Source organism: Narcine bancroftii, chromosome 1 (assembly GCF_036971445.1).
Source record: "Narcine bancroftii isolate sNarBan1 chromosome 1, sNarBan1.hap1, whole genome shotgun sequence".
NCBI lineage: Eukaryota > Metazoa > Chordata > Chondrichthyes > Torpediniformes > Narcinidae > Narcine > Narcine bancroftii.
Window position 1 is genome coordinate 319,876,123 of NC_091469.1, and position 13,053 is coordinate 319,889,175.

General features: G+C 43.1%; 1 protein-coding gene across 1 annotated transcript in view; it reads left to right on the forward strand.

Annotated features, from left to right (window-relative positions):
- Window positions 1-1,374: 1,374 nt before the first annotated feature.
- LOC138747598 (ankyrin repeat domain-containing protein 33B-like) overlaps window positions 1,375-13,053 on the forward strand; it is an 85,141-nt gene continuing 73,462 nt past the window's right edge. Inside the window, exon 1 of the mRNA XM_069906974.1 lies at window positions 1,375-2,136. Within this exon, the coding sequence (XP_069763075.1) occupies window positions 1,834-2,136 (303 nt within the window). The 5' untranslated portion in view covers window positions 1,375-1,833. The remainder of the gene's footprint in view (window positions 2,137-13,053) is intronic.

Below are 13,053 nucleotides of genomic sequence, written 5' to 3' on the forward strand. Positions count from 1 at the left end.
AACCTTAAAAATACAACAGTGGAACATAGAAATGAACAAGTGGAAAAAATGACCTACAATGTAAAAGACAAATATGTTCTATTTGAACAAATTTGGGAACCATACATAGAGTTCATTAGAAACCACCTCCATCTCTTAAAGTAATAAGATACAAGTACGAAAATAATTAAATATGGAATCTTGGACGACATGATTTCTTTTCTTTTTTGTGTTATTTATTTTCCTTCTTTCTCTTTTTTATTTCTTGCTTTACGTTATAGGAGATGGGGAGGGTGGAAGAATAGGGGGAATGAAAATGTCACTGTGTATATTTTAATGATGAATATTTGTATATATTTTTATTGACATGGTTCGCGGTGAATTAGTAAATAATTTTTTTTTTAAAAAACTGATCAGCAAACTCCAAGACCTGAAACTCAACACCCCCACTGGGTAATTGGATCCTGGATTTCCTCGCCTCCAGACCACAATCAGTGAAGATTGGTAAGAACTTCTCCTCCTCAATCTCCATCAATACCAGAGCTCCACGGGGCTGTGTTCTTACTTTACTCACTTTACACCTATCACTGTGTACCTTGGTAAGAGAACACCATCTACAAATTTGTCCAGGACACCACAGTAGTGGGTTGTATAAAGAAACGGGATGAATCATGTACAGGAGGGAGATTGAAAATTGGTTGAATGGTGCATCAACAACCTTGAACTTAATGCCACCAAAATGAAGGGGCTGATTGTTGACTTAAGGAAAGGAAAGCCAGAAATTTACACTTGGGCGCTTTATTGATTTTCTTTTGTTCTCTCTGTATTGCACAGTTTGTTATCTGTTTATATTTCTTCTATTTGTATCCATGTTCACGCTGTTTGCAGTTTATTTTTTGCACCACCAATGAGTGGGAATTCCGCCGTGGCCGCAGGGAATCTCAGGGCTGTATGTGATGTCGCCTATGTTCTCTGACAGTAAATCTGAAACATGGGAGAGATTGGAATGGGAGAGAACTCGGTGGGGTAACTTGGTGGGAAGGGAGGGGTGAGGGGGAGTTGCTGGTGTTAGGTTTGGGATGGGACAAGAGTTCACAGGCGTGTAGGAGGGGGCAGCACGATTAGCGGGGGGGGGGGGGGAAGGGGAAGATATCGGTGAGGGGAGCGACTCCGGATGCATGGCCGCAGCAAGAGCTGGGCGAGGCAGTGTCATTGGAGCCGGCGTCTCGCCTCGAAACCTTGCATTGGGACGAGCAGGGTAGCTGGGAAGCGCCGAGAGCGGGGAGGTGGGGACTGACATGAAAGATGACGGGGGGCGGGGTGGAGTGAGGCTAGAAAGGGAAGTCTGGCTGCGGTCAGGAAGGGTGGATACTTCAGGCCGGGGTTTCCCAGAGCCCGTCACTGCATGTGTGAAGGGGGAGGAGAGGCGAACGGGGGGTGGGAGAGACTTCACAACATCTGCTCCTGCAATCGGCTCAGTCCGTATTAAGGCGAACGGCGAAGCAGGTCGCACCCATGTGTCGGGGGCAGGAGTTTTAAGCGAGGAGACGAGTCTTCACCGGGACGGCGCCGGGGCTGAGCGGTGAGAGGGGCAACCCCGCCCCCTACCCCCGGCCGCTGCCGCGTCTCCCCGCTCTGGACCCCGGCCCGATCCCGCTGCCATGCCCCGGGGATCGAAAGCCTAGCCACGCCGGGAAGCTCCCGCAAGCCGCGCCAGCCCCATCTCCCTGCCGGCCGGGGATAAGGTGGGGGGGAAAGCCGGACACCCCCTCCGACGCCGTCCATGCGCCCCGCCGGGGTCAGCGCGCTGGAGCCGGGGCGGCGGACCAGGCTCGGAGCCGCACGCCGCTGCCGATGAGGGAAGCGGAGGGAGGAGAGCGAGGCGACAGAGGCTTCCCCCGGCACCTGCGGCTGCCCGAGCCCCGGCGGGACGATGCCGGCTCCGAGATCCTCGAGGATGACGCCGCCAGCGTCCTTTCGGATGATTCCTACTACCCCCCGGCGCTGCCCTCTCTGGGCAGCGAGAGCGACCTGGTCGGCGACGATCCGCTCACTCTCTACCGGGCTTGTGCCACCAACCACGCGGTCGGGCTCAAGGAGCTGCTCAGCCGGCGGGTGAGCGAGAGGGAGGTGATGGAGAGCGACCGCAACGGCAGGGTGAGTGAGGGTCGGCAGTGGGGCAGCCACCGGCACAAGTGGTGGCAGGGACAGGCTCCTCTACACCGAGGGACAGGCTCCCCTATACCCAGGGACTGCCCCCACCCCCCTCCCCCACACCGAGGGACAGGTTCCCGAACACCCAGGGACATGCTCCCCAACCCTACACCCAGGAACAGGCTCCCCCTACACCCAGGAACAGGCTCCCCCTACACCCAGGGGCAGGCTCCCCCTACACCGAGGTTCTTGTACAACCCGACACCCAGGTTCTTGTACAACCCGACACCCAGGTTCTTGTACAACCCGACACCCAGGTTCTTGTACAACCCGACACCCAGGTTCTTGTACAACCCGACACCCAGGTTCTTGTACAACCCGACACCCAGGTTCTTGTACAACCCGACAACCCGACACCCAGGGTCAGGTTCCCCGACACCCAGGGTCAGGTTCCCCGACACCCTGGGACAGGTTCCCCGACACCCTGGGACAGGTTCCCCGACACCCTGGGACAGGTTCCCCTCAACCATACACTCAGGTACAGGTTCCCCCGACACCCTGGTACAGGATCCCCCTTCAACCCTGCACCCAGGTACACGTTCCCCCTCCAACCCTGCACCCAGGTACACGTTCCCCCTCCAACCCTGCACCCAGGTACACGTTCCCCCCCCCAACCCTACACTCAGGTACAGATTCCCCCTACACCCAGGTACAGGTTTCACTCCTAACCCTACACCCAGGTACAGGTTCCCCCTCTATCCCTACACTCAGGTACACGTTCCCCTCCAACCCTACACTCAGGTACATGTTCCCCCTCCAACCCTACACCCAGGTACACATTCCCCTCCAACCCTACACCCAGATACAGGTTCCCTCTCTAACCCTACACTCAAATGCACGTTCCTCTCCAACCCTACACTCAGGTACAGGTTCCCCCTACAGCCAAGTACACGTTCCCCCTTCCTACCTGTCACCTAGGTACATGTTCCCCCTTCCTTCCTGGCACCCAGGTACACATTCCCCCTTCCAACCTGCCACCCAGACACGTGACCCCTTTCCAACTCAACACCCAGAGACATGACCCCTTTCCAACCCTACACCTGGATACACGTCCCCCTTCCAACCCGACACCCAGATGCACGTCCTCTGTCCAAGCCGACACCAAGATGGGTGATCCCCCTTCCAACCCGACACATAGGCATGTACCAGTGCCAGGCAGCAGCACACGATCAGTCTAATTTTCCGGCTGCCACATGGACCTTTGTTGCCCTGTTGGCTCATTATTTTGATTTAATTTTCATTTCTTTGACCCACTGTTCACACCCTTGACAGCTTTGGTATTGACGTGCACTGTGAGCTTAAATTAAATCTCATAATTCTCAATTTCCAGCCACTGATTTCACCAGAGTGCATCTTGCAACATATTTTCACGGCCTCTCCATTTGCCTTATCCATTTTTTGGGATCTCTAATTCCGTTTCCATTTGCAAACACTCGAGTTGGCGTTGTCCTCCTTCAACTGCTCTTGTCCTTTGAGTGAAGGTTCTTCCACAATGATGTTGGGCGGGGGTTGGGTTCGAAGATCTCGAATCAGTGAGGAATGATTGGTAGTATATTTCCAGGTTCGGATGATGTGCTATTTGGAGAGGAAAGTGCTTGTGCTGGTATTCCCATGCATCTGCTCTGTCGTCCTCCTTGCTGGCCGGGGTGCATTTGGTTGGCTACTAAGTGAATATCGTGATCTGTGTTCCTTATTGTCATGTATCCAAAATACACAACATTAGCTTTCCTCTGCCCTGTGAAGAGGTGCACTGTCAAGCTGAGAAAGTGAAGCAAAAGAGAGTCACCTCAGAGACTCGCGGGCCTGCATCTCCTGCCATCTCCTTCAATTCAGTTCCCTCCTGTGCTCCTGAAATTCTACAGCAGCTCAGCCTCCTGTCTTGTCCATCTGTAAACCTGAACTCGTGGCATCCAATTCTTTCTGCCTATTTATTCTGGACCTTCCCCCCCACCCCCCGATGCCAGCCCCCAAGACGCCAGCACCCTGCTCATTGTTGGCTCCCTCACGAATCTGAGTCCTGATGCCTGCCTCCCAGAACCCAGGTGGCATTGAGGCCCATTTTCAACCATTGCTCTTGTCTTTCGGGTCCCCTCCCAGGGCTCTCCTCAGTTGGGGTGGTTGGAGGCGGGTAGTGCCTCTCCCACTCGTGCCCTGAGCCGGTCTGCTGTTCCCCTGGAGCCTGAAGCCCTTGTAATCTGGGCTGCCGAGTATTGATGCCTGGACAGCCCCTCCTTCGCTACCCACGCCCCCCCTCCTCCCCCCCCCCCCCCCACTGCCCCGGGAGTCTTAGATGTAAAAAAAACCTATCACTTCCAGGCCCATTTGATAGATTGTTTACATGGCCAGCTATCTGGCGACCTGGCTGAGCAATGTGACCCTACCGAGCTGAAAGATGAGACCCTACACGTCCCAGGTCCACCTCAGTGTCATCTGGATTTGACGACAATGCATTTTGAATATGGTCCACATCTACACCCTGGCCATTGTGCACCAGGGTGGAGAAGGCAAATGTTCAGAGATGGAACTTGATGCCATGAGGTGAGCTGTTTTGTCCTGGATAGTGTTAAGCTTCTTGAGAGTTGTTGATGCTGCCATGATCCATGCAACTGGAGACTATTTTCTTGCTCCTGACTTTGGCCTGTAGTTGCTGGACAGGCTCTCTCGGCTGTCAGGAGGTGAGTCATGCAGATGTCGGCTGTTTCATTTGTTGAGAGTTATAATTATTTGTGAACGTCCCCAGTTGACCATATGCTGGAAGGATTATTGAAAATGGTCAGACGCAGGACACTGCATTGTGCGACTCTGACGTAATGTCTGCGACGTTTGATCTTTGACAACATCAACCATGTTCCTTTCTGTAATGTATAACACCCACCATTGCCTTCAGCATTGCTAGGGTGCCTTGATGTCACATTCAAGTAGAGTACAGGCCCTTCGGCCCACAATGTTTTGCTGTCTTACATAAATATCAACAAACTAAACCTTCCCTATCTCACGCCCATAACCATCTATTTTTCTTGCATCCACATGCCTTAGATGACCCTATTGTACCAGCCCCCACCACTACCCCTGGCTTAACCCTGAAGCCTCCCCTAAATCTGACTCACCTTGTACAGATGTCCTCTAGTGTTTGCTCCTGTTGCCCCAGGATAAAGTTGCTGGCTGTCTACCTCTTATATTGCCTCTCATAATCTTGGAGACATCTCTAATAAGTCATCGCTCCAAAGAGAAAAGCCCTCGTGCTTCATAAAACACGTTCTCCAATCCAGGCAACATCCTGGTAAATCTTCTCTGTACCCTCTCCACTTCTTTCCTTCATGAGGTGACTAGAATTGAACACAGTATTCCAAGTGTGGTCTAACCAGCATTTTGTAGAGCTGCAACATGACCCTGCAGATCTTGAACTCAATCCCCTTGATTAGTGGGGCCCAGAATAATATCAGCCTTCTTAACTATACTATCCACCTGCACAACAACCTTGAGAGATCAATGGATTCGGGTGCCAAGATCCTTCATTTCATCTGCAAACTTGCTGACCCTTCCCTCGACTTCTTCAACCAGATCATTTATTTAAAAAAAAATCACAAAGAGCGGGGGGGCCAAGAACAGATCCCTGCAGTACTTCACTGGTCACTGACCTCCAGGCAGAATACTTTCCATCTACATCTACCTTCTGCCTTCTGCAGGCAAGCTAATTTTGAATCCACACAGCTAAGGTTCCATGGATGCTTTATGACTTTCTGAATGAGTTTGCCATGGGAGACCTTGTGGCATGCTTTAATAAAATCCATATACACCACATCTACCTTCATCAATTTGTTTTGTTAATTCCTCAAAAAGCTCAGTTTGAGTCATAAGGCATGGCCTGACCCTCACAAAGTCATGATGATTATCCCTGAGAGGACAACTTCTCTAAATGCTCGTAAATCTTCTCCCTAAGAATATTCTCTAATTGCTTGCACACCACTGATGTGAGAACTCATCAGGATTCGACCTCTTACCTTAATTAAACAAGGGGACCATATTTGTCATTCTCCAATCCTCCATTACTTCCCCTGTGCCCAGGGAGGATGCAAGGATCATTGCCCACACCCCAGCTATCTCTTCCCTCACCTCCGGTAGTAAACTGCGGTACATCTCATCCAGTCCCAGGGACTTATCAGTCCTAATATTTTTTAAGAAGATCCAGCATTTCCTCTTTTTTAACCTCAAATAAGTTTGCTATTGACCTCACATTGACCAGAGCCCCTCTCACACTTGATGTTATTGGCAGTAACTGTACCAGTCTGAGGGTTTCTGCTCATGAAATCCCAAGCTGGGTGTGTGAATCACACTTGAAGATACTGTCAAAGGTAAATTCCATCACTTTGATGGAATTTAGGCAGATTGGGAGGTAATTAGATGGTTTGGATTTATCCAACTGTTTGTGAACAGGATAAAACAATTTTCCACGTTGACAAGATGATGCCTTGTCCATAGACCTACTGGAACAGCTCTATAGGCAAAACCAGTTCTGGAGACCAGGTTTTCAGCTCTGCACTTTGGGCTATATCCTGGACTTTTGCTGTTCCCTCTGTATATTCCCCAATCTCTATTAGTTTTGCTTCTGTGGGAATAAACTCAAAGTCGTAGTTGCCAGAATCTTGAGCAAACAGTTGAGAAGCTGGAGGAAGCAGGTGGGTCACACGGCATCTATGGGGAGAAATGATCAACTGAAATCAGGTCGGGACCCTTTATCGAAGCCACCAGCTTCTTGTTGTTTGCTCTTGCTTCCATGGAACCTTGGTTTGGTCGTGCACTGCATCTCAATTTCCTTCTTCACCAAGGTTATTTAGTTACTTGTGGGAAGAAGTACTGTCAGTGGCACCTCCCATGTTTATTTGTAGAATCTCATCATCAAGTCAGCTACACTGTAACAAACTTAAAATCTGGTTGATGACTCATCCCTCTCCCTGGCTAGCTATCGTTGAATTCTCTTGTATCATTCTTGGCAAGATAGTTCCTGATTGATTAATTCAGGCAAGCTACTCATGATAAGTCAGCCTGTTCACTTTTTTGGCTCAGAAACAGCCCCAGATGCACTCGAGCAGTTTGATAGCTGTGTTATTTGGGATAGCCTGTCGAGGATAGATCATGTGGAAATTGATGTTTACATTCTGGATCTACTCGTTTTTTTTTAGAATGAGATACTCTAGTCCAGTGGTTCTCAACCTTTTTCTTTCCACTCACATCCCACTTTAAGTAATCCCTATGCCATCGGTGCTCTGTGATTAGTAAGGGATTACTTAAGGTGGGATGTGAGTGGAAAGAAAAAGTTTGAAACCTACTGTTTTAATTGTACCTCATTGACTTGTTATGTGCACAGTTTCAGAACTCCAAAGGAAATAGGCCACTGACAATTTTTCTCAAGCAAAGTATTTCAGTAACAATTAGGTCTAGAGCAGTGATTCTCAACGTTCCCTTCCCACTCAGATCCCACCTTAAGCAACCCCTTACTAATCACAGAGCACCGATGGCGTAACGATTACTTAAAGGGGGATGTGAGTGGAAAGAAAAAGTTTGAGAACCGCTGATCTAATTTTTGCATTTGTGCAGCCAATCTATCTCTGCTTTCTGAACATCAAGGAAACTTTTCTGTCCTGCTCATTACCATCCATAGGGTTTCTATTGACCTGAACACCCATTTCTTTGCTGTTACTCCATAGTAGAACCATAGAACGTTGCAGCACAGAAGCAGGCCTCTTTGGCCCTTCGCGTTTGTGCCGAACTGTTTTTTCTGCCTCATCCCACTGACCTGCACCCAGTCCATAGCCCTCCATACCTCTCCCCAGGGACATATCTAGGGCATGGCAGGCATGGCAAGTCCCCTGGGATCCACTTGAAGGGGGCCCCATTGAGCAGTTTCCACCCCCGGCAGTCTCCTTAACTGCTCGAAGCTCTCAGTGGTCTCTGAACCTCCCCAGATGATTAGAAGTGGCGCACTGAAGGAAGCACGATTTGCCTAGTCCCATAATCCCACCTGGCCAGCGCCACGTCCCCCTCCCCATTCCTAGTGCCACCGCCAACCCCCCTGCCAGTGCCACCCCCCTTATTAAAAGGCCGAAGTCAAATACAACATGGCAGCCACCAAGGCCAGCCCTCGCGAGACCGCCATGTCACCATTTATTTTGATGCATAAAATGTAAAATGGGCACAGGGACTATTTTCCGTAGATACATCCCTGTCTCTCCCGTCCATGTACCTGTCCAAATTCTTCTTTTTTAAAACTTTATTTATATCATTCAAAATACATTCAGTACATAACATATACAACAATTAACCCTAAACATGGATGTTATTTTTTATAGTGAAAAAAAAGGGAAAAAAAGAAAAGAAAAGACCCCCCCCCACTTCAGCCAACTCTCCTAAGGAGCACCATAAAGAAAGAAAAAAAAAAGAAAAAATATTAAAAAAAATTAAGCATACATATTAAGATCTAATCAATTTAAATTGAAATGTAAATATTCTGAATATAACAACCACTTATTAATAAAAAAACTATAATTATCACGTGAAACATATGTAATTTTTTCCATTATTAAACAATATTTAATCTCATTATGCCATCTATTAATATCAATCATATTTGTATCTTTCCACGTACTAGCAATACATTTTTTCGCTACAGATAAAGCTAAATATACAAAAGCAAGTTGAAACTTATCTAATCCCAAACTTTTCAAAGGTTGCAAACTACCTAATAAAAACACTGTCGGATCTAAAAGTATTTTAATCCTATACAGGTATTCTAAAAAAAATTGAATTTTCTTCCAAAAAGATTGTATATGTATACATGACCAAACAGCATGAAAAAAAGTTCCAACAAAATTACATCGAAAACACAAATCTGATTCATGAAAACCATACTTTATTAATTTTTCAGGTGTTAAGTATAATTGATGTAAAAAATTATAGTTAATCATTGCATAACATGCATTTATCAATCTAGTTACACTATCATAACAAATATCTAACCAATCATCCTTGGAAAAAATAAAGCCAATGACCGCTTCCCATTTACGTTTAGACCTATCCCAACCCCTTTTTATCCATACCATCCTGTAATATTTGATACATAGATGAAATATAACCCTTCTCTGGTACCTTCATAAGAAAAATCTCAAATTTAGTCATTTCAGATAAAATCAGATCTCTACCAAACGTACGTTTTACCAAAGATCGAATTTGGTAATAGAGAAACAAAGAATTCTTATCAACACCAAAACTGTCCCTCATCTGATTAAAAGATAAAAATTTACCCTCTTTAAAACAATCTCCCAAATTCTTCACACCTTTAAATCTCCAATGCAATAATCTTCGATTATGTATTGAAAAAGAAATAAGTTGTTTATTATACAACGGAGTCAAAGCCGATAATTCAGCCCTAGAGCCTATCATTTTATTTTTCTTTATCTATAACTTCATTAGATATTTTAGTATAGGCACATTATATTGCTGTAACAAATTTATATTCCATCTAAACAAAAATTGATGTATTTCAAATTCAGAAATATTTGCCATCTCAATTTTGGCCCAACTAGGAGGGCGTTCCAAATCCATCAAGGAACTAATAAATTTAAGTTGGGCTGCTTTATAATAATTTTGAAAATGTGGTAAACTTAATCCCCCTAACTCATATTTGCAAGTTAATTTATTCAAAGCTACTCTTGAAAATTTACCTCTCTATAAAAATTCCCTAACCGTTGAATTCAAATCTCGAAAAAAAATATTATCAAGTAAATACGGAATAGATTGAAACAAATATTGCATACGCGGAAAGATTTTCATCGTAATTGTATTTATCCTACCCAATAAATTAATAGGTAAATCTTTCCATTTAATCAAATCAGTTTTAATTTTTTTTATTAACAGAACATAATTTAATTTATACAAAGATTGATAATCAACATTCAGAATTATACCCAAATATTTAATTCGATCAGTCCATTTCAAATTAATAATATTCTTATAAATTGAATAATCTCCTTCACTTACTGGTAATATTTCACTTTTTTCTCAATTGACTTTATATCCAGAAAGATATCCATATTGTATTAAACACTCCTTCAAGTGCAAAAGTGACTGAGCTGGGTTTATTAAATACACCAATACATCATCGGCAAATAAATTAATTTTATACTCCTCATCTAAAACTTTCATACCTTGTATCTGTGTATTTTGTCTTATCAGCTGTGCTAAAGGTTCAATCACTAACGCAAACAAAGCTGGTGATAAAGGACAACCTTGACGAGTTGATCGATTCAATTTAAAAGGTTCCGAAATCAAGCCATTTGTCAATACTCTAGCTACCGGTTTACTATATAAAGCCTTAATCCAACCAATACAAAAAGGACCAAACTTAAATTTCTCCAGAACTTTAAACAAAAAATTCCACTCAACTCTATCAAATGCTTTTTCTGCATCTAAAGATATCACCATCGGGTGGTCTGAAGATTGTCAAAATCTATTAATCAAACTAATCACGCACAGAACATTATCTGAAGGATATCTATTCTTTATAAAACCTGTTTGATCCATATGAATCAACTTAGTTAAAAATTTAGCCAATCTATTTGCTAATATTTTAGTTATTATTTTATAATCTACATTTAACAATGAAATTGGTCTATATGAAGATACTTTCAAAGGATCTCTATCTTTCTTTGGAATTACTCTAATTAAAGCACTAGAACAAGACTCAGGTAATTCATAACGTTCTCCAACCTGACGTAATACATCCCCAAACACTGTAGAGAAATCATCATAAAATATTTTATAAAATTCAAATGAAAATCCATCATCACCAGGCGATTTACCGTTCGGCATTTCCATCATAGCCATTTTAATTTCCGAATCAGTAAATGGTTCCTCTAACTCCTGTATATCTGCATCCTCTAATATCGGTAAATTCAACTGTAATAGAAAAAGATCAATCAATTTAATTTCTTGTTTTTCTTCAGATGTACATAACTTTTTATAAAATGAACAAAATTCATCATTAATCTCATGAGGTTTATAAGTAATAAGAGAATTCCGTCTAACAGCATTAATAGTCCTCGAAACCTGTTCTTTCTTTAATTGCCATGCCAATACCTTATGTGCTTTCTCTCCCCATTCATAATATCGTTGCTTAGTCCTATTAATCACACATTCAAATTGATAAGATTGCAAAGTACTATGTTCCAATTTCAACCTAGATAATTCTATTTTCTGATCTTCTGTAGCATCTTTCTGGAATTCCTTTTCTAACTCATCAAGCTGTTTCTCTAAGTCAAGACTCTGATTTAATCGATTCTTTTTCATTTTTAAAGTATAACTAATTATTTGTCCTCTCAGATAAGCATAGCATCCCATAGCATCCCATAATACAAACTTACTTTGAACAGAATTAGAATTTTCTTTCAGAAAAAAAAAAATTGTTTTTTAAAAAAATCAATAAATTCCGTATTTTTTAACAACATAGTATTAAACCTCCAACGATAGGCCACTTGAATTTTCTCAGAAGTTGCATATGTAAAATATAACAAAGAATGATCTGAAATCACCCCACTTTTATATTCCGCTTGTTGTATTTTCCCTTGGAAATGTGCTGATACTAAAAAAAAAGTCAATCCTTGGAAACGATTCATGTCTAAATGAATAAAAGGAGAAATCTTTCTCTGTCGGATTAAGATGACTCCAAATATCTACTAAATTAAGATCTTTCATCAACGCTTGAACTTGAACTGCCAACTTGCATTTCTTAACTTTCTTTGGAGATTTATCTAATAAAGGTTTCAAAACACAATTAAAATCACCATCAACTAAAATATTATCATTAGCCTGACCCAAATATAAAAATGCATCTGAAATAAATATTTAATCATCTATATTTGGGGCATAAATATTAAGTAAAGTCCAACATTCACTAAAAATCTTACAATCAATTTAAGAATACATCCTGCCTTTTCCTCCATTGATTGTAATTCAAAAGATAAATTTTTATGTATCAAATTTGCTACACCTTTAGCCCTAGAATTAAATGAAGAAGAATATACATGCCCAAACCAGTCCCTCTTTAATTTCATGCTTTCCTTCACATTCAAATGTGTTTCTTGTAAAAAAGCAACATCGATTTTCATTTTCTTAATATATGCCAAGACTCGCTTACGCTTAATCGGACTGTTTAATCCTCGAACATTAAAAGAAGCAAACCTCAACTTTGACATATCTACTATTGTTACTAAATACCAATAATATCTTTATATGAAAACTCAAATCAACATATATAGGGCCTCCAGTAGGAGAAAAAAAATCACAAATTAAAAGCTAACTAAAATGAAAATTTTTTAAAAAATTTAAAAAAACTCCCCCCCCCCAAAAAAAAACTACCAAAAGGTAGTAATCCCTAAACAAAAATTGGGTGTGGGTCACCCAACAGTGGCTGATGACTAGTAAAGAACTTGTTTCCAAAACAAGCAGATTTTTCTTTAGGAGACAATGGTGGACTACGTCTTTATCCTCTTATGTCTGGCAATGAATCAGCAAAAATCATTGCTTCACGATCATTCTCAAAAAACCGAAATTGATGATCTCCATAAAACACCTTCAGCACTGCCGGGTAGCGAAAAGTAGACTTATAACCTTTATGCCACAAAGCTTCTTTAACTGGGTTAAGTTGACGTCAGCATTGAATGACCTCTTGACTCAAGTCAGGAAAAAAAACTCTGCTATTCTGAATCAATAATGGATTTTGTCATTGACTCGCATTTTGCACTGCTAGTCGAAGTATTGCTTCTCTATCCAGATAATTCAAACATCGAATTATTATTGGTCTTGGGG